This window comes from Silurus meridionalis, chromosome 20 (assembly GCF_014805685.1).
Source record: "Silurus meridionalis isolate SWU-2019-XX chromosome 20, ASM1480568v1, whole genome shotgun sequence".
Lineage (NCBI taxonomy): Eukaryota > Metazoa > Chordata > Actinopteri > Siluriformes > Siluridae > Silurus > Silurus meridionalis.
Window position 1 is genome coordinate 1,204,544 of NC_060903.1, and position 22,520 is coordinate 1,227,063.

A 22,520-nucleotide genomic window follows, 5' to 3' on the forward strand; every position below is an offset into this window, starting at 1 on the left:
GTAGATGCTGCTATTAGATTGTTCTCACTCACCGTCTCAGGCTGTTCGGATGATGCCAATGTTTTAGTGGGAAAGGCTCACTGAAAAACATTTTCGATTCTTTTGAAATGTGTTTAAGGAAGTGTGAGGAAAACTGATACCAAGATGCAATATAATACACTATATGGCCTAAAAGCATTGGGAACACCAGACTTTTCCACCCATATGTGGTTCTTCCCCAAAGTTCTCTAGGTGCAGCAGCATGTAATTTTCACTGTTCCTGCATGACAATGTCCCTGTGCACAAAGCCAGCGCCACATGGGTTGGAGTGGAAGATCTCCTGTTATAGAGCTCTGACCTCAACCCTATTGAACACCTTTGGATGAAACTCCATAAACACAGTTCAAAATCTTTCCAGAAGAAAGGAGCTTGTAATAACTTTATAACAAATATTATTATAGCAAATAAGGACTTAATGTGGAATGCGATGTTTAGAAAGCACAGAGGAAACTTATGGTTAGGTGTCCACAATATTTTTCCATATAGTGTATAATAAATACAGTCCATGTTGAAGGATCTCTATTTCTCCAGTCATCAGTAACATTTTGCAAAGTAGCTAACAGATTAATGTATGAGAATTAAGAAATAGTCACATAATATACATTTCAATTTAACAGACTTATTTAAATACCTATTCATTTATCTCCAACCGTCTAAAATCAGATTTGAAAAAATAAGTACATATTATAATTCAGTAACATGAAACATTTCAGAAACAATATCTTGAAGTTTTCTAGATATGACGTTTTCTCTCTCACATCATTGATTCCTCCTTTCGGAAGCACATTGTTGCACTTCATTGATGTTTCAACTCATTATGCGAAGTTCTCTTTAAGATCTCACCACAGCATCTCAACAGGGTTGAGGTCTAGACGCTGACTTGGCTATTCCAACACTTTGATATTTTTCTTGGGTTTGCTGGTGTGTTTGGGATCATTGTCCTGTTGCATGACCCAATTTCAGCCCAGCTTAAGCTGCTGGATCAACAGCCTCACATTTGTCTTAAATCATCACTCCTGCACCACCATGATTTACAGCTGGTATGAAGTATTTGTAATAATACACTGTGTTTAGCTTTATCCAAACCAGGTGCTGTGAATGACGACCAAACATCTCCACCTAGGTCTCATCAGTCCAAAGAACTTTTGTGCTTTGTTTGCATGCTTTTTTTTCTACCCATTTCACAATAAAATCCGTCCCTGTTCATTTTTTTTTCCCGATTATGACACCAAAGATACCAGAGGTCTGTCACGTGATCTTGCTCGTAAGTATTACTTTATAAATTTGACTCTTAAATGTTTGTTCTTGGAATTAGTTTCTTGGGATGTCCAATCCTGGAATGATTGGCAATTCCTTCTTTCAAAGTTTTAAATATAAAAAATCTAAAGTTGTTTGGAAATGGCCTAATAACCCTTCCTAGATTAATGATTAATACAAGTTCTCTAAGGTCAAGCTGATCATGGTTGTTTTTTCTTGGCATGATGTACTGTTGTGGTCCAGAACACCAAACTGCTTTTTATAGAGGTAGTCTATGTTTCATTCGGGAAAACAAAGCACCCAATAAGCTGAAGAAACACTTTTTGTGACATAAAGACTTGGTTGGGGGGGGACTTCAAGCATAGTCTTGAGAGTGCACATTACTGAAGAGGAGTTTATTCGGTTACATGAAGGACATGGAAACACAGCTCCTCTATTGATCTCCTGGCTTAAATATGGAACGGAGATCCAGGTTTCGCATTACGTCTCTGATTTAATATTTGTCGATCGGTCTCTCTAAAGTTGTACAAACGATTTATTTCATCATAGTGAAGGAGAGGGTTAGACAATTCTGTTAGTTAACCCTCGAGATCACTTAGTGGCTGATCGGAAAAAGGAGAAATAAAAACACTTTCTAATATTAAATAAAATAAGTAAAACCTGTTGTATTATTTTTTTACATGGCCTGCTGTCTAGGAAAAAAGTCAGGAACCAATGAGGCTAAAGCAACCCTAAATTCTTTTAATGTATTATTTACAATCGCCACTCTACGCTTCCCAGCTAATTTTATTTAACATATTTAGATATTCCAGTTGGTTCCTGCCTTTTTCCTCTAATGTGACCAGTATTAGAGCAGCTGTAACATTCCAGCGTTCAGCTACACGGCCAATATTTCTTCATATTTATAAATGATAAAACAGTCCTTACACTTTACTTTTAGCTGCATCACAGTTCAAAACATTAGATTTAAATGATAGAAAACATTTGAGGAGAGAGAACACTTGTAAGTTTAAACTTTCAATATAACCTAAAGGCTACGATCATATAATATTGATACCATCAATTGTTTTTGCTCCAATGACCCGGATCTGATTTACTGTAGGACACAAATCGCTTTTATACGTTATACAACAATAACTTCATTCACTGCAAGGACATGGATATTGGTGTTTTGATTTCCAAGGAATCTTTTTAAGTGACTGGAACTGGATGGGACCTACTAAAACTAAAAGGTGTAGTGAACTTCTTGTTCAAGAAATCACTATGTGTAAAGACATCAGTAATGTGAATGTTTCCTGAATAGAACATTGTTTATGCTTCAGTAAACTTTAATGAATCCAACAATATGAATATACTTTATATATATATATATATATATATATATATATATATATATATATATATATATATTATACTATATATTATATATACTAAATATTATATAAACACTAGCGAATGTTCTGTGAATTGTTTAATCCAGAGGAGCCTATGAAGGGTTTTTACTATGAATGGTCAAAAAACAAACTTGATTGAGGATCGTGGGTAAAAGTAAGTATTGTATTATACCAGATTGTATAATATTAAAACGATGGGTACCAGGTTTCCCCTTACTTATGATTTTATAATATTTAAAAATAAATAAATATAAAGATTTACTCTGTAATATGCTTCACTAACACAGTTTTTTCTATTTCAGTGTTTCATAGCACAAATGAAAATATAGAACAATCCTATTTATAATACAGTAGAGTTCAATGATGAATACAGCCATATTCTTATAATATCAGTGACCATAATGAGGGATGTGAGACTGGTCCTTATTTTTCCATTAACATTTTTCCAAACTGGGCCATGTCCGACGTACTGATAAATCAGGATATTATGTAGGTGAGAGTCAGTTAGTTTGCTTCTCAGTTTACACTTGTTCTAAAAGTCTGCTTACAGAAGGAAGTCCTGTTGAAGTTTTTTGAGCTTAAATATAAAACCAAACGTTACATTAAATATTTAAATAGAAATGATTATCTGTGCCAAGGGCTTTGTTTCTTATATATAGCATGGCCAAATCAAAGGTCACCACTTTGGCCCACAGGCTATAGTTTGAGCATCTCTAGCTTAGACACACACACACACACACACACACACACACACACACACACACACACTATAACCTCTATAGTTTTTGAATGCAGTAGCTGACTAGCGAAAACCGGCATGTGAAAAAAAACACATAACTCATGGTGTCCATGAAAAGAAACATTGATTTGCGTGAAAGTGCCAGAAGTCTGTTATTTAAACCCACCATGTGAGTGAAACACTGAATGACTGTGTCAAAAAATGAGGCAGGGGTTCCAGATTGAGCGTTTTTACCTCTGCTAACTCCAGAACGTCCATATGTGCATACTTTGCAAAAAAATTTATAAATAAATAAATATACCTAAAAGAAATATTTTACATTTCTCTCCAAACTGTAGCCTGAGGACAAACTTCATGTCACCATGAACATTCAGGAATTCAACATGGTTCATCATTAAACCTCAGGAGAATTAAAAAAATTATTTATACACAATAGACTTTGCTTACCAGAAAATCATACAAGATCCCTTTTTAGACGCTAACATGACTAGCAAAGAGAGTAAGCTGATTCCCTCAGCTTAGCATTGTCCACATTCCTGTGCCATGGTTTCTATAGTAACGCCTTCCTCATTGGGATTAGTTTGGCAAAACTATTAAATATAAAAATGCATAACTAATATATATATTAATTTATATGGAAAAAAATTTGCCGCATATTAAAGGAGTCTCCAGTGTCAGCGCTTTTTTGCCACAAAATTTTTAAATTCGTGTTACATTTTATCACAACCTTTGATTTATTTATTTATTTTTCCGAGAGAGCGAAACAAAAAACGATAAAGGAACGCAAAAGTGGAACCAATTTCCACAACATGTAGCTGTAAACGGATAAAAAAAATAAGTACTCGATGATGGATGGATGATTAATTGTAATGATGTTTAGAAGAGGACAGCTGTGACAGCCGCAACTTCACCTTGTTGATTGTTTTCTGGGAACATCTTGACACAGAGTGATTTATTCTTCATCTAATATATGTTACATGTCATTATATTTATCATCTAATATCAATCACATTAAGGGATTTTGCAATGGGTTTAATGAATAGATTAGGTGTGTGTGGGTGTGTGTGTGTGTGTACTGTATATATATATATATATATATATATATATATATATATATATATACCTGTTTAGATACAATCTCTGTAGGCTTTTTTTGTTTGAAAAGATCTGGCAACCCTGTGCTACCTCCATTAGTGTGTTGTAGAGAATGGGAGGGTGTTTTCTGAAACTGAAACACACACACACACACACACACAATCAGTCATACACTTGGTAGCTTACAAACCGTTATCTTACATTCTGGCTGAAAATGGAGACGAGAAGAAAAACATGGAGGTTGCAGGAGGAGGTATAGACATGCCATCGACCAGGCTCTTCTTTTGAGCTTTCCGAGGAACTAAGCACGGAGAAACCAGGTAATGAACACGGCACAGAAAAAAACCGGGGAAAGAAAAAAAGGGGGGAAATGATCTGTGTTGAGGTATGTTCATTCCGAACCGTCGGCTCTGCTAATTTAGTTAGCTTCACGTCATTACCTCAGGATGTCAGCGTGTAAATGGAGTACATTTAGGATTTAAAGATCTTACTCTCGTTGGTTTTGAAGGCCGAAATGAACGAAAAATCGTGCTCCTTTTTTCTGTTTGCTCTCCTCGGTTCTTCTCCCTGCTCCTGCTGGAACAGACCTGTTGTTGGTTGTGAACTCAGCTGAAGTGTAGCGACAGGCTGAGATTCTCCTCAGAGCGCCGGAGCTGTGCGCGGCGCGAGCTGAGATTAGGCCCCGCGCGCGCAGAGATTTCTGACTGGAATTAGTTACATTTAAATTGAAATGACCGTTATTACATTTGGCGCCATTTATAGCTAGTTGAGTCTCATGTCGAGTCAATTTCCGATTTTTTTTTCTTAATATTTCTTATATAATATGTAAAATGATGTCAAAATGAAATAGGATTTCAATTAAAACATTTTACCGTCACATCTTCTTGATCAGTTTCTAGTTCAACCAAGGCTCACTTTTACAAACTAAAACGAAATTAACTCAAAAATCATTCTTGACATTTATATAATAATCAAACCATGTTTACGCAACATAGCCAACAGTATGTGCACCTCAGATCATCTCACTAATATCTTCTATCATTAAAATGTATCCAGAATGTCTTTGCCCACCGTTGACATCTACACATTATAACATTTGTTGGTGTGACGGTTGAAGTGGAAGAACTTGGGTCTTCTCAACCCTACTGAACACCTTATGGATGAACTTACTGTGAAAATTATTTTTTGTGAAAACTCAATGAAATAGATTTTAAATGAACACATTATATAGACACATCTATTTATCTGCTTCTTGGTCAACCAAGGCTAATTTTTCAAACTTAATAATACAATTATTTCAAGAATCATTGATAATTTCACAATAATCAGACCCTATTTACACAATATAGACAAAAGAATGTGCAACTAGGAACATCTCATCTATATCTGTTCTCAACTCAAGCTTTAAGTCAAGTCAAGTTTATTTGTATAGCGCTTTTCACAACAGACATTGTCTCAAAGCAGATTTACAGAAATCAACAGTCAAGGTGAATGGTGTGTATTTGTCCCTGATGAGCAGCCATGGCGACTGTGACAAGGAAAAACTCCCTTAGATGTTATGGGGAAGAAACCTTGAGAGGAACCAGACTCAAAAGGGGAACCCATCCTCATTTGGGTGACATCAAGTTTGATAATAAATCTTTCAACAATACAGAACACTAGAGAGAGAACTAAACACTGGAGAGAGACCTACATTTTTATTGTCATTCTTTTACATACACAGTACAAAACTAAAGAAATGTTGTTACTACTGAGGTGCATAGGCAGTGAAACAACAAGAGTAAACAGTAAACTTAAATTAACAGTAAACAATAAACATAACAGCTACAGTGTGAGAAATATGAGGTAGATGTAATAAATATGAGGTTGAAATGTAAGTAATGTAACAATCTAAGCATAAAGTGCAAAGTTATTTTTTTACCAAGTTGGAATCTAGAATGTCTTTGTCCAACGTGGAATTGACATTTACGCTAATTTCAGTTATGCTCAACCAAACACGTCTGACGATGCACCTGTACGCAAACACGTGAGATCTGTGAAGACACGTATGTTCGTTGGTGTGAAGGTTGGAGAACTTGATTTTCCACAACTCCACAGAGCACCTTTGCGATGAACTGGAACTTGAAACTCCTTGACATTTACATTATATTTACATGTACATTTGCACCATTTAGCATTTATTTGTACAAAAATGCTTTAAGTCTCAATGTAGCAATAAATAAATCTACACTGGTACGCTAGAAACTTAAGATAAATTAAGTGTTTCAGGAAGATATATACAGATATATATATATATATATATATATATATATATATATATATATATATATATTTTTTTTTTTTAATTATTACTTATTTGAATTTTTTTAAACAAGCTGTTATGCTTATTATAACAATATAAAACCCTAATTCAGGGTATGTGTATATATAAAAGCTAAAATTAAAAAATGCAAAAGCCACATATTGAGTTTGACTTTTTATTTGACCATTTTAAACTATAAATAAAACAAAAGTTTGTACAGTTTTTGAATAGTAAAACCTCTTTAAATATTCACATTTTATATATATATATATATATATATATATATATATATATATATATATATATATATATATATATATATATATATATAAACATAAATCTTCTTTCGGCTGCTCCCTTTAGGGGGCGCCACAGCGGATCATCCAAATCAAATCAAATTTTATTTGTCACATATACATACAGTGAAATGCTTATTACGACGGTCCGGCATGAGGGAATAGGATGGGGATAAAAATAATACAAAGAAAAAGAAGACTGATAAATAAAGTATAAAAACTATATTAAAAAAACCAAGGTCCGTTTTCATACCCCTCTGTCCTCTACATCAGTGGTCCCCAACCCCCGGGCCGTGGACTGGCACCGGTCCGTGGGTCAATTGGTACAATTATTATCTGATTCTGAACGATGTTTTATTAAAAAAATTACCAGATTTTCTCCGCCACATCTGTCTATGACTCACTCTTAATGCATGTGAAGATGCCTCGGTCACATACCTTCATCCGCTACCTACCTGCTAAAGGGGCTCCGGCCGCTAACACGTAATACATTACCGTTAAATTCAAACCCCCAAGTTAGCAAAATGAGCCAAAATCAGCACAGTGGATTCACGATTATTATTATATTTGGAAAATACCAGTTTTTATGGCGGTTGTATCATTTTATTTTATTGTATTTATCCACCACACCTTAAAGGGCCGGTCCGTGAAAATATTGTCTGACATTAATCTGGTCCGTGGTGCAAAAAAGGGCTGGGGACCACTGCTCTACATCTGCCTCTTTCAAACCAACTACCTGCATGTCTTCCGCCACCACATCCATAAACTGCCTCCTTGGTCTTCCTCTTTTTCCTCCTTCCTGGTGTCTCCTTTCTCAGCATTCTCCTACTGATATACCTAATAATAGTAATAATAATAATAAAAAAAAAGCATTGAATTGTACTCGTTGAAAATTCACATTATGAATTTGGGACATAAACATGACAGCAATAAGATATTACGGGGCATAATTAGTTGTTGAGGTTCTCCTCAGCTTTCTCCTCTCTGCTCTCTTCCTCACTGCTGCATCCAGACTCAAGTAGTGAATTAAGCAAAGATGTTGAAGGTTTAGCTTCTGTTCTTATGGCTGAGGTGTTTGCTGCTGGTGCTGATCCATTTCCTTTCTTGCTGCAAGTGCTTCAGCTTGCACTTTAGCCTGTACAGTTATAATTTGCTTAGGTGATAGAAATGTCAGGTCTTCTGAGCCTTAGGTCTTCTCAGTGTAGCAGTTAAAGTCCACCTCTGCTCAGTCAATCAATTGTATCGAACATACTGTTCCATCTGGTGCTTGCGTCCTGAACAAGATTGTGCTCATGTATGCTCGTTTGTTTTTGTTTTTCTTTGAGCTTACTGCAGGCTTGCTCACGTTTTTATCTTGCAGCTCCAAACAGACAGATATCATCTTCCATCATTCTCAATGTAAAGGCATCTAATGCCAAGGTGTGCTTCTGTGGACACTTGTCCTTACATCAGCAGGTAAAGCCATTCTGCCATTGGTGGTGTTTATAGCAGTCTTAACTTTTCCAAATGCCTCCTGGTACCTTCTCTCAATCAGATTTGTGAAGTGTGTCGTTGATGGAAGAATGTATCCTGGGTCAGGGATGCTAATCATTGTTTTGAATCCTGCATCGTCCACGTATCAGTTACCAACATACTCAGGATGGCATCTGCTATAGTGATTGCTTGATGAGGAGTGCACAGAGATTTGTCTTTTAAACAAATTTACTAAATATGGGTTTTTGTTTGTAAAACAAACAAAAAAAACAGCACTTGAGTATGCAAGGTGAAGCAATTTATGAAAATCAACATTTGTATTGTTTTTGATGTTAATTGCAGATGGAAAGTTGATGCTTAAAATAATCAATATAAATATAATACAACATAGTTTTGACAATTTTCTGTTTAAAAGAACACAGACAGTTGTACAGTTGTGAAGATATTAGCATCTACAATATATAACGAATTGAATTTTGTATAATAATTATACATACATTAAATAAACAAACACTGAAAACAAGCATTTGAACGCAGTAAAGCCGCAGTAAATCACGTGTGAAAAACATAAGCTACTGTTATAGTAGACAGATGCTATAAAAGAAGAAGAAGATTGAATGGTATTAATTACAGTTAATTGAGACTGGAATGGGATGAACAAAAACACACAGGAATCTTCTCGCCAGGTGTCCAAAAACCTTTGTTGCTACAGTGTAGGTTTCAGGTTGGCTCCAGCTTTACTGTACACAATCCACTTTATGAAAGAAGGATTGTTAACAACAGCACCTGTGTGAACACACTTCTCATGAACCAGGCCATATTCCTTATCAGGGTGAGTCATTCTAACTACCGCGTATAAAAAACCTATAGTTACAAACAATCGCTTATTGTTTCTGTTTGAATTTATCTACTATTATATCTATAAAATTATTATTATTTATTTATTTATTTATTTATTGCCACTTTTACCAGTACGGTTGAAAATGTTTTTGGAAAGTATATGCAGTGTAACTTATTGTTTTGCTTATTGAAGCTAGTCATCAGTCTGCTCCCGGAGGTAATAACATGCTGCTAAGTACAGTAGGATGTGATTTGAGACGCAGCCCGTGTATTTACGATTTGAAAGGATAAAATTATCCAGGGTGGCTGTTTTAGGATTCCACAAAATAAAACCTTTATGCACATCAACATCACATGTATTCCGCCAATATCCCTGATAAACCCTGCAGGGTTCCGTTTGTGCATTTAGCTTTGTGTCCTGTGTGTATTTTGTTATTTGATCTGTGTATTTGTAATGCAATTTGATCTGTTCTTTGGCCTGCTTTTAGCTAATAAGCTAGTGCTAGCGGATTCTTAGCTTAGCGACATCATGTTTTTGGGGATTGGTTTCTTCCTCCAGTGTTTACGCAGGTTTATTAACAATCGAAATCACACACTGCGGCTTTAAGTTTATTCGTCGCAGTTCCAGTTTAACATTTTACAAACTGCAGCTTTAAAGTGTTTTAAAACTGCGACAAATCATTTCAAAGCTGCAGTAAATGTTTTTAAATGGAGCTTTATATTTATTTCACAGTTGCAGATAAACGTCTTACACACTGCAGCTTTTTAAAAAAAAAGTCACAATTACAGTCAAAACTTTTACACACTGCAGCTTTAAAAAAAAAGTCACAATTACAGTTAAACGTTTTACACACTGCAGCTTTTAAAAAAAGTCACAATTAGTCAAAACTTTTACACACTGCAGCTTTAAAAAAAAAGTCACAATTACAGTTAAACGTTTTACACACTGCAGCTTTTAAAAAAAAAGTAACAATTACAGTCAAAACTTTTACACACTGCAGCTTTAAATGTGATTGTCACCGTTACACAACTTAAATGTGTTGTATCGTTAGTGACCTGTTTAACATTGATGATTGGTATACTGATGAAAATGCCGTATCGCATAGCAGCATCTGCATTAGCACAATCCTGGAACTTCTGGTTATGTAACATTTTCACCACAGACTTTGCGTTACGTTTCAAATCTGAAATCACGTAAGCGTTCTGGAAACACGTGGCGACTGTTGCTACAACACAAGAAGGACGTTTAGAAATAATTTTTTTATTGTAATTTGTTTGCAGTCAAATAGTGGTCCAGGTTCCTTTTCCCATTTCACTGATGACTCTTCATGTTCTCATCCTCATTTCTGCTGAGTGTGTGTGTGGAGTGAGGGTTCTCTCATGCTCTCCTTATAAACATCTGAATGGAACACTTAACTGCACCCACGATTCACATACACACACTGTGACCAAAAGTATTGAGATACCTGACTTTTCCAGCCATATGTGCTTCTTCCCCATACTTCACTTGAGCTAGGAAACCCACACCTGTTCCAGCATGACAATGCTCCTGAGCACAAAGCCAGATATGCTTTACATGGGTTGCTAAATCTCAACAATATTGACTCAAATGAAATAATATCTAATAGGTTTAGAGTGTAAAGCAGATGTTAAAAATACAAATACAGTGGAACCTCGGGTTACGAGTTTAATTGGTTCCATCATTTTACTCTTAACCTGAAAAGCTCGTATCCCGATACAAATTTTCCCATAAGAATGAATAGAAACTTCGGTAATTCGTTCTGGAAACCCAAAAAGTGTTTCTTAAAAAAATAACGCCAATATTCACTAATATTATTTACTTTTAACATGTTATATTGAAATCGTATCATATAAAAACATATAAACATATAAAAAATAAATCTTTAAATGGTACCTTACCTTTAAGAAGTCTCGCTGCGTGCATGATGGAGACGACGTCCGTGAAAGCGGGAGGAGGAGAGTTATTGTTTGGAAGGAGAATTTCCATCAGGCTACTTTGTTGGCGGCATGGTGATAGGAATACGTACAGTATTTAAAGTTCAGTAATTCCACACTGTTAGAGCGACGAGCGGATGTGTATGTGCTGCACGAGAGCGCAGCGAGAGCACGTGGCGATACGTAAAAACTAACCTGCCTGCGATTTTTCCGTGCATAGCGCTCGTATCCTAAAAAATTTCTCGTAATTAGAGGCAACATTTTTTATGAACTGTGATTCGTAACCTGAATTATACGAATGCCGGGGCGTTCGTAACCCGAGGTTCCACTGTAGTCTGTTATGTCAACTGTTTGTTTTTTCTCTAGTGTGTGTGTGTGTGTGTGTGTGTGTGTGTGTGTGTGTGTGTGTGTGTTTGTGCTTTGCACTTTGAACTTTTTATGCCTCAGTATAAACCGTGTTCTAAGCAGCTGGCTGACAGTTTGGTGGATTTCCACAGAAGTGTTACTGACTCCATGAGATGATTAAGCCATGTGGATTTTTGGAACAAAGAACGCCAAGGTTACAGCAAGGTCAAAAATGTTAATAGCTAATATATTATTATAAACTATTATAGCTAATAAGAGTTAATAGCTTTAGTTAAAGGAGATTGTCCTGTTTGGTGTTTCTTCATTGATCTGTTGTTTTGTTATTATTAATAGGTATTAATGATTTATTAATGTTAATATTATTGGGGTGAGAGAAGCCAGAGCGTGGTATTAAAGTTCTCTGTTTCATTCAAAACTCGGACCATCTTCTCTCCTCCACGTCCTGTAGTGCTTGTTGTGATAGTTGTGATCGGTGGCTTTCAGACTGATGGAAGCTGCTTCTTTTTTTTGGCTTTAAAAGGAAGATTTGGAGGAAGATCTGAATGATGTTCTTTCTCCACAAGGAAAGTTCAAAGTTTTGAATCTATTTTTATATAATTTATTTCAATAAATGTTTATTATTTTTTTGCAACGACTCTTGTGAGAATTTATTTTCTTTTTTTCAAAGAATTAAAAGGTGGAATAAAAAGAAGTAAATAAGGTATATAAAAAAGCAAAGATAAAACTAAAACGGTAAAGAAAAATGAAGTAATTTTATAATATGAATATGGAATTAAATAGAATTGCAAGGAAATAAAAATAGACATGGCGATATAAATAAAATGTGCAGATGTATCATTAACATCAAGAATTACCATCATTACCTGGTATTGAACATTGCGAAACAAGAAAAGGACAAAAATTCTGGTATTGTAACAAATGTAATTTTTGCTGGTGTGTTTGATTTATTTTTATGTTTATTTATAAGTATTTTTTTATTATTAATTGATTGTATATTTTTTTCGCGGTTTAACCTGCATATCATCATCACATGCACAATAAATGATCATCGATGAGGTTTGAAAAGTTTCATAAGGTTTGTTGGACAAAATCCATCTTTTTTTGTGGCAAATGGTTTACCAAAAACCTCAAATAAAAAAACACTTCCTCATTGGTGTGGTGTTGTTAAAGGGCAGGACACTCGTCCCGCCCTTTAACTCGTGGCTCGTAACTCAGACTCGTGGCTCTTTTTACCCCACGTTGAGGGGTTGGTCTTTGAAGTGTGACGTGCGTAAGCAGCTACGTTTCCGAGCAGCAGGATGACCTTTAAGCTAAGTCAAATTACGTTATATGAGTTCCTTCAATTTTATCAGTGAAACTGTAAAGTTCCTCTTCATGCCACCAAAACATCTCTCAGTCTGGATTCCACAAGACCCCTGAAGATGGGTGTGGTATCTGGTACCAAGATGTCAGCAGCACATCTTTGAAGTTCTGCAAGTTGTAAGGTGGAGCCATCATGGATCAGGCTTGCTTGTCCTGCACGTCCCAGGGATCAGATTAGGATCTGGGGAATCGGGAGGCTGAGTCAACACTTTTTTCATGTTCCTCAAACCTTCTCTGAACAGTGTTTTACAGTGTAGATGTTCAGGATGTTTTTATCCTGCTGAAAGAAGACTCTCTTGTAAGGAAACACTGTTACCATAATAGGGTGTAACTTCAGGGGGTCTGTAACAGCAGGACCCCAGGTTTCCCTGCAGAACATCACCCTGAGCTTCAGGCTATTTTTGCAACACACCTGGCCATCCACAGACCCCCTTCTTCCATTGCTCCATGAATCAGATCTGATGCTCTGACGTGTCCATTGTTGGAGCTTTTGGGTGGTGTTCTGGAATCAGCATGGGCTCTCTGAGCGTTTTGCAGCTCCATATGCAACTAGCTGTGAAGCTTTGATTTTCCTGCTTTTTCTCCTCACACACATCAATGAGCCTCAAGCATCCATGATCCTGTCTCCAGGTTATAGGGTCTCCTTCCTTGGACATTATAGTAGCTCCTAACCATTGCAAACCTGGTGGGATAAACCTGCTGAAATCGCATTGACCCAGACGTCTAGACATGACAATTTGCCCATTTTTTCTGCTTTTTCACGTCAACTTCTCGAAATAAACTGCCTAATAAATCCAGTTCCTGGGACCTACAGGTGCCATTGATTCCATTGATGAGATCAACAGCGTTATTCACCTCAGGGATTCAACTCATGACCTTCTCATATGTTGCTGAAAGTCTCAACCACTGATGCACCACTTCCCTTTGGTTTTGGTTAGTTAATTATTTAGAGAAGCGATAGTGTGTGTGTGTGTGTGTGTGTGTGTGTGTGCATAATGGGGTTTAAGGGAATAGTTTAGGTCCACGATTCCCTCCTTGCATTAATCGTTAACACACAATCGGTGAACATTCAGCCTCAAGTCAATGAGAAGCCGGGGTTTGGTGAGATTGTTTGGCTGAGGGGAAAAAAGATGAGAGAGAGAGAGAGAGAGAGAGAGAGAGAGAGAGATGGATGCCCTGCTTAACACTGAAGTAATTGTTGGTCATGCAGCCCACAAGCTTCTATATTTCCAAAAGTTTGTGGACACCAGAGCATAAGATTGTGCATTTTGTTCCACATCTCGTCCCCATTTGCTCTTTAAATAAGCTTCACTCCTCTGGAAAGATGTTCCACTGGATTTTGCAGAGATTCCTTTATCCACAAGGACGTTAGTAAAGTCAGCAGAGGGAAAATCTACTTCTTCGTTACTGCATCCAAAGACGTCCCAGATTAATTGTGTGCCTTTGTTTATGTGGTAATAGTTTGGTGAAGAACCACATAGGGTATAAAAAGCGTCTCGTTCCTGGAAGCTGCCGAAATATTGTTTTATTTACAGAAACATCACCAAGGCGATAACATTACACAACATGAGTATCTGACGTCTCTGGATGCTGGAGCATGAAATGTACCCTCTGAACTTGGAGACAAAACCCTGTTCTAGCAGGACAATGCCCCTGTACACAAAGCCAGCTTCAGGAAGATCTGCCTCACATGGGTTGGAAGTCTGTAGAAGATCTCCTGCTTTTTAGCTCCAACTCTGTTTAACACCTTTGGGATGGATGTGAACGCTGACTTCACCCCAGGCCTCCTGACCTTTTCACCTACATCAGTACCTGACTTTACTAACACTTTTGTGGCTGAATGAATCTCCATCAAGTGAAACATCTTCCCAGAAGAGTGGAGCATATAGGAATCATATGGTCAGGTGGTCACAAACTCTTGGTCTTCTAGTGTGTTTGATTGTTTGCACTGTGAGCCTCAATTTTTGTTTGATGCCACCTCAGGGTTGATGAGATCATCATGGAATGTACAACTCCAACTGTTCGAACTCATGCACATTCTTCTCTCTCTTTCTTTCTGTCGTTCTTTTTTAAGCTTATGGAGCGGTATTGAATTTTCAATCCCGACCTCGGCGTGTGTCGTGGTGATCATCTTCAGCCAGAGAGTGGCAGCTCGGGGAAACATTCAGACGCTTTCCTCGTTTGTGATCGGACTTTTTCTGAGCGTCCAGTTTGTTCAGCTTTGTTTACAGATTCTGCACTTTGCACAGTCAGTAACGCTCTGGGCTTCTTCTCGGGTCAGCTGGAGCTTGTACACTCCGCTTCATCAGCTTTCCTTATCTGTTACACACGAAGTCTCATATTCTTTAGGGAAAAACCTGTGAGAAACGTCTGAGAGACGTGAGAGACGTCTGAGATAATGTCTGAGAAACATGTGAGAAACGTCTGAGAGACGTGAGAAACGTCTGATAAACCTGAACAGATTCCAAGCACTTTATTTATCTCACTTTTACAAAATCGCATAATGTTGATAAAGTAGTGTGAGACCTCCTCTGAGAAACCCGAGACAAAAACTACACACACAACGATTGTAAAAAAAAAAAAAGTTCTCTTCTTTATTCCCACATTTATCTTTACGTCCATCTTTAGTTTATCTCCATCTTAGTTTCTATCTCCATCTTTATCTCCTTTTCATTCAACATTTATCTCTATTTCCATTTTCATCTATATTTCCATCTCCATATTCATCTCCACATCCATTTCAGTCTCTATATCTAGAACTCCATTTCCACCTCTATCTTTATCTCTCTCTCTCTTTCATTTCCATTTCTATCTGCTTTCATCTCCATCTTTACCTCCTCCTCCATTCCCATATTTATTTCCATTCTATCTTCATCTCCATCTCTATCTTCATCTCCAATTCCATCTATCTTCATCTCCATCTCTATCTTCATCTCCATCTCTATCTTCATCTCCATCTTTATCTTCATCTCCATTTCCATTTCTATCTTCATCTCCATCTCTATCTTTATCTCCAATTCCATCTCTATCTTCATCTCCATTTCCATCTCTATCTTCATCTCCATTTCCATCTCTATCTTCATCTCCATCTCTATCTTCATCTCCATCTCTATCTTCATCTCCTTTTCCATCTCTATCTTCATCTCCATCTCTATCTTTATCTCCATTTCCATTTTGTCATCTCAGAGATTCCATACATTTTGTTCTCCTCGACATTTACAGTCCGGCTCTAAAACTCACGCCATCCACGATAATAATGTGTAGAAATAACAAGACAAAAAAGGACAAAAAATAATGGTGATTTATTTTGTTCATCAGTGAATTTTTCATGCTGTTTTCTGTGACTCTTGTTTTTAAAATTAAATAAATAAAAAAAGTATAATTATTTCTTACAATTATTTTATAAAATATGTAAATTAATGATTAATTATACCTGATAGTATAATAGATCTAAAAAAATATATAAATATAAAATAGAATAAATCTGTTGTATTTGTAACCAGGGAAAACATTTTATTTTATTTATTTATTTATTTATTTTTATTTTATTTTTTTTTCCCATTTTATGGCAGAATTTTATGTTAAATGTCGTTTTATTAATATTTTTTTATTATAAAATTGATTTAGTTTTTTATTAATTTATGATAAATAAAAAGGGAATTCTTTTATCATTACAGCTGTTTATCTCTGTGTGTCTCTGTGTGTGTGTCTGTGTGTGTTTCTCTCTCTCTGTGTGTGTGTGTGTGTGTGTGTGTGTGTGTGTGTGTGTGTGTGTGTGTGTGTGTGTGTGTGTGTGTGTGTCTCTCTCTGCGTGTCTGTGTCTCTGTGTGTCCTGCAGGTGAAGCAGCAGATGGTACCATGTGAAAGCCTGAGGATCATGAAGGTCACACACAAGCTGCTGTTTGCTCTGTGCCCCATGCTGGTCCTGGTCTTCATCTACTACTCCTCCGGGAAACTTCACCTCCACTTATGGGGACACAAATCACGTGAGTCACGTTCACGTCTACCCACGGCCAAGGCGCTCTGTGCCACTGTTGGTGTTTCGTTCAATCATTAAACTGGTGTGTGTGTGTGTGTGTGTGTGTGTGTGTGTGTGTGTGTGTGTGTGAGCCTGTTCTTTACTCACGGCTCGCTAACTGGGTTCTTTGACTCCCAGAACAGTTTTCTAGTCTCCCTTCAGTTTTTTGTTTGTGTAAACGTTCTTGAATCAGTGTCTGGTGTGAGGGTCGGTGAAGGTCTCGCGCTCGTCTGAAGGTCTCGCGCTCGTCACGGGAGTTGTTTCTGCTTTATGATGCTCTCCCACATCACATGGAACGCCTCGGGAACATCCCAGAATCTCGACTGGGAATTTCTTTTGTCTGAGTTGGTTTCTGTTTAGGGAAAGATTACTGAGAAACACTGAAGCAGGAGTCAAATGATGCGGGAAAAAGTTATAAAAAAAAATTAAACATTAAACAGTTAAAAAAAAAACGTATTTACATAAAAACTTAATTAGATTTTTTACTTCAATACCTAAAAAAACTCTAATGCTTTTTACATTTTTGTTTGTTTTTATTTATTGGTTTGTTTGTTTATTGCTAAAATTATTTATGTATTTATTCATCAGTTTATACATTTTTTTACCTAAATGATTTATATATTTATTTATCTAGATATTCATCTGTGTCTTTGTTTATTTATTGCAGAAATAATATACATTTATTTATTTTTGTTGCTTGGGTTTTAAAAAAAAAATGTATCTAGTAAAAAAAAACAAAAAACTTCAGATTTGATAAACTTAATTTAATGTCTGGCTTTGCTTTTATCTCTTTAAAAAGAAATTTATTTATTTATTCATTTATTTATTTATTTATTTATTTTTATTTTTTTTATAATTACAGTATAACAAAATAAAAAGCTGTAATATTTGTAAACCCAATTAAATAATTAATGTTTGCATTTATAAAATTAACAATAAAAATGGTTCTTAATTATTAGATTTTTTTTCTGTTTAGTGAGAAGGAATATAATAAATATGTAGAAATATTTAAAAATATATATTATATATAATTATTTGTATCTAAACATATATAATAGTAAAATATGACATTAATTTTAATCATAAAATAATTTTTTTAATTGTTTAAATAATTAATATGATTTATTTTATTTATTTCGAGCTGTGACGTGTTCATGAGTTTCAGAGAGTCGGTTTATGATTTGTGAAAACTCTTTCTGAACTTTTCGTATTTGTCCAGCAGAGGGAGCGAGAGAACCGGGATAGGGAATGTTACACAAACTGAAGTCTGAAAATAAACTCGTTATATAGAAACCTGAAAATAGACAGCTAACAAGCTCCTAGCTCCAAGATGAGATCAGGGTGAGAACAAGATGAAATAAATGTGAGATGAAAGTGAGAGCAAGGTAAGAAAAAGGCGAGAGCCATGTGACCCAAGGTGGGAGCAAGGTCAGGGCAAAATGAGATTAAGATGAGATTACAGTGACCCACGATGAGATCGAGATAAGATTAAAGTGACCCATGGTGAGATCAATGTGAGATTACAGTGACCCATGGTGAGATTAAAATGAGATTATAGTGACCCATGGTGAGATCAAGGTGAGATTACAGTGACCCACGGTGAGATTAAAATGAGATTATAGTGACCCATGGTGAGATCAAGATGAGATTACAGTGACCCATGGTGAGATCAAGGTGAGATTACAGTGACCCACAGTGAGATTAAAATGAGATTATAGTGACCCATGGTGAGATCAAGGTGAGATTACAGTGACCCATGGTGAGATTACAGTGACTCAGTATGCAATGAAGGTTAAAGCAAAGTGACCCAAGGTGACACTATAATAACTCAGAGTGGAATTAAGGTAAAATCAAGGTGAGATCAGAATGAGACCAAGGTGAGATTACAGTGACCCAGTGTGAGAATAAAGAAGGAGCAAAGTGAGATTCGGATAAGATCAGGGTGAGAGCAACATGACCCAAGAAGAGAGGAAGGTGAGAGCAGCATGAGATGGTAATTTCAAGGTGAGATAAAGGTGAGATCAGAATGACCTGAGGTGAGATGAAGGTAAAACGGTTACGGTTGCAGCTATACGATGTTTTTCATCCACATGGTCTCACGGGTAAGAGAAACCAGAACATATTTTTTCTTCTCCCATTCCCTCCGTGACTCTGTGTGTTTGGCTGGCGCTCGTTGATGATGTCATCATCTTTCCTCCATCCCTCTGTCAGAGTGAGCGATCAGTGGTTGATGGAAGCTCACCACAAATCCTCTCTTTATTCACAATTCAGCACCACAGCGTACCATATAAGGTCAAATTCTCAAAAGGCCAAAAGTGTGTGTGTGTGTGTGTGTGTGTGTGTGTGTGTGTGAGTGTCCACTTCACATGGCTGGATGATGTACAAGTTTCAGGCTGTGTTTTATAGAGAATAATTCCATCCTGATGATCATCGCTCGGTGAGATTAAAGTCCTGGCTGACAAAAAGAAAAATGTAATATACTCAAGATTTTTCTGCTTTTTCGGTCGTGTTTCACGTCGAGACGTTCGCTTGTCATGTTTTGTGCTGATGCAGATCACAAAAGCTCGTCTGAAATCTTTTCCATATATATGAGCGAAAACCTCGTCCTCATGAAGCGAGGGTTCGAAGCTCCTGCTGCGTTTCACTGTTTCTGTAACAAGATTCTCTCTTTTTTTTTTTCCCCTTTTTTTAAAATTAATTTGTGGAACCGTGAGATTGCAGTTGGTTCGTGTGACCCGATTCAACACAATAATCAAATTTAATTCATTTTGTTTTATTTTAAATGTATCTGTATATAATTAGTATTTTATTGGTGGGATTTAGCTTTAATTAATTTTTCGTTTCATTTAATTGCATTTTAATTTGTTTTATTTGAATGTTTTTTTTTAATTATTTGTTTAATTGTATCTGTTCTATTTTATTAAATTCAGATGGTTTCACTCATTATCTCAACTCTCTTATATACCTCTTATACTTTTTTTGTTTGTTTGTTTTTTATTTGTAGTTAAAATATATATATATTATAAAATAATTGGGCCTATACTCCATCATATTAAAAAGACAAGAGAAAGTGAATTTAATGAAGTGATAAAGTTCAGTAACAGTTTCCACCTAAGAAGTTGATTATTTTCCCATAACAGCACTTCTCCCTGAGTGTTTTATTCCACAAAAAAAAAAAAAAAACAACTACGAAAAATACGGCTTATTTTTTTCCTTTTTTTAAATGTATTTTTTATCTGCTTATAGTTGCATTCGGCTACAAACTCTCAAACCTTCACCCTTCTCTTCCCTTCTCAGTCCGAATCTCTGACACTGGAGGCTCCATCCATACCTGTTAATTAAATAAACATCTTACAGATCATCGTTTAATCACTTAAATAAAATACTAATAAAATTTGCAAACTAAAGCTGTCATCGTGAACGAACGTTACCATGGCAACTGTAACGTTTCATTACTATAACTGTAAACCTGCACTCCAGTTCCAGAGATACACTACATGACCAAAAGTACCTTTTTCAACCAGATGTGGTTCTTCCCCAAACTGTTACCACGAATATGAAGGCGAACCCTTGTACAGGACACGGTAGCATAAAAATGTCCTTTCACCTGAACAAGGAGACCCAAGAACAGTTCCAGCATGATGATGCCCCTGTGCACAAATCCAGCTCCATGAAGATCTGCTTTACATGGGTTGAAAGTGTGTGGAAGATCTCCTGATATAGAGCTCCAACCCTATTGAAGATCTTTCTAATGAATGTGAACGCTGACTGCACCCCAGGAACCTCCTCACCTTCTCACCTACATCACTACCTGACTTTACTAACATCTTTGTATCTAAATGAATCTCCAGAAATCTCCACAAAATCTAGAGGAACATCTTCCCAGAAGAGTGGAGCTCATTATAACAGTAAATGTGGAATCTTATGTTCAGGTGTCCACAAACTTTAGAAATTGAAGGCGTATTTATTGGATCTCGTGTAAACAGGAGATGTTTTGTTTTTTTCTAAACACGTTGCTTTTTGGTCTAAACCAATCTAATTTTAGAAACGTGTAAATAACTCGGGACGGTGAATAAGTGTGAAAGGATGAAGATCTCCGGTGAGGTCTCAGGATGCAGCACACGGACCGATAGCCGTATCTTTAATGCATTAACACTCATCAGCGGGGTCGAGTCCGTGTGTGTGTGTGTTTTCCTGAGCGTCTTCATCATCCTGAACTTCTGTGCGAGAGAAAAAATGAGGTTTGGGGGAAAGGAGAAGCAGCAGCAGTGCAGTGGGATTAATTATAAACAGCACTATTCAACAGCTGTTCTCAGTTTATTTTGGAAAATTACGCAGACCTGGGAAGGGAAGGGTTTTCTTTGAACCTGACTCCTGTTATGCAAAGCCTTTTGCTCGAATTGTAAAGATGAATCGAAGCGCACGGCTTTGAAAGGCTACGAGGGAAGGAAGCAGTGCAACCTTTTTTTTTTTTTATTTTGACGAATAACAAAAGAGACAACGTGTTTTTGACGTGATCTCCGGAGCCGAGGTCGTGCTTTTGTAAGGTTACGGCGTGTCAACTCGTCTCGCTCAGACATGTCACTCACTGTGTACACTACACGGGCAAATATTTGTGGACCACTAAGCATAGGATCAGTATGTTCTTCTTTTGAAGCATCTCATCCCACATTTAGTCTCCATTTACTGATATAATAACCTCCATTCTTCAAGATGTTCCACTAGATGTTGTGGGGATTAATTGATCTTCAATAGGGTTGGAGCTTTACAGTAGGAGATCTTCCACACACTTCCAAACCATGCAAAGCAGATCTTTATGGAGCCGGCTTTGTGCACAGGGACGTTGTCATGCTGGAACAGGTTTGGATCTCTTAGTTGATGAAGTAAAAAGAAAATCTCACGCTCCATCATCCAAAGACATCTGATACCACTGTGTCCCCAAATTCATGGTAACAGTTCAGAGAAGATCCACAGATTAGAGGTCGACCAGTCGGCACCCATAATTGATCACCGGAACTGTCAGCTATCTGCCAAATTTCTTGCCAATGGTTTATCCAGTTTCCGGTCTCCTATCATTACGAGAGTGACCTCTAGAGGTGAATCACTGACACTACATGCTGTTTGTTTTTACACGTGGGACTGCACGCTGCACGGAGAGCGCTATATTATATTTATTATTTAGAATGTCAATTATATTTATTTATATTTTTTTTATTTAGCACAATTTACAAAATACAGATTCAGTACTGCTTTTAATGTCTTTTTTTGTTTACTATTTTACATGGAGTGTGTTTTTTAATTTTTATTATAATTTTTTTAATCTATTTTAAAGATTATTAGTTGATTATTCGGTTATCGGAAGTACGATCCTACCTCGGTATCG

At 36.5% G+C, this 22,520-nt stretch overlaps 1 protein-coding gene across 8 annotated transcripts in view; it reads left to right on the forward strand.

The window, feature by feature from the left end:
- Positions 1-4,655: 4,655 nt before the first annotated feature.
- The window catches only part of st3gal3b (ST3 beta-galactoside alpha-2,3-sialyltransferase 3b), a 56,171-nt gene continuing 38,306 nt past the window's right edge, over positions 4,656-22,520 (forward strand). For 4 of the 8 annotated variants that reach the window (XM_046877248.1, XM_046877253.1, XM_046877252.1 and 1 more), the window contains exons 1-2: positions 4,656-4,844; positions 16,958-17,105. In XM_046877248.1, coding sequence (XP_046733204.1) covers positions 16,970-17,105 — 136 coding nt within the window. In that variant the 5' untranslated portion in view covers positions 4,656-4,844; positions 16,958-16,969. Of the gene's footprint in view, positions 4,845-11,885; positions 11,962-16,957; positions 17,106-22,520 lie in introns of those variants that run through there. The other 4 variants (XM_046877250.1, XM_046877254.1, XM_046877256.1 and 1 more) reach the window with 2 other exon arrangements.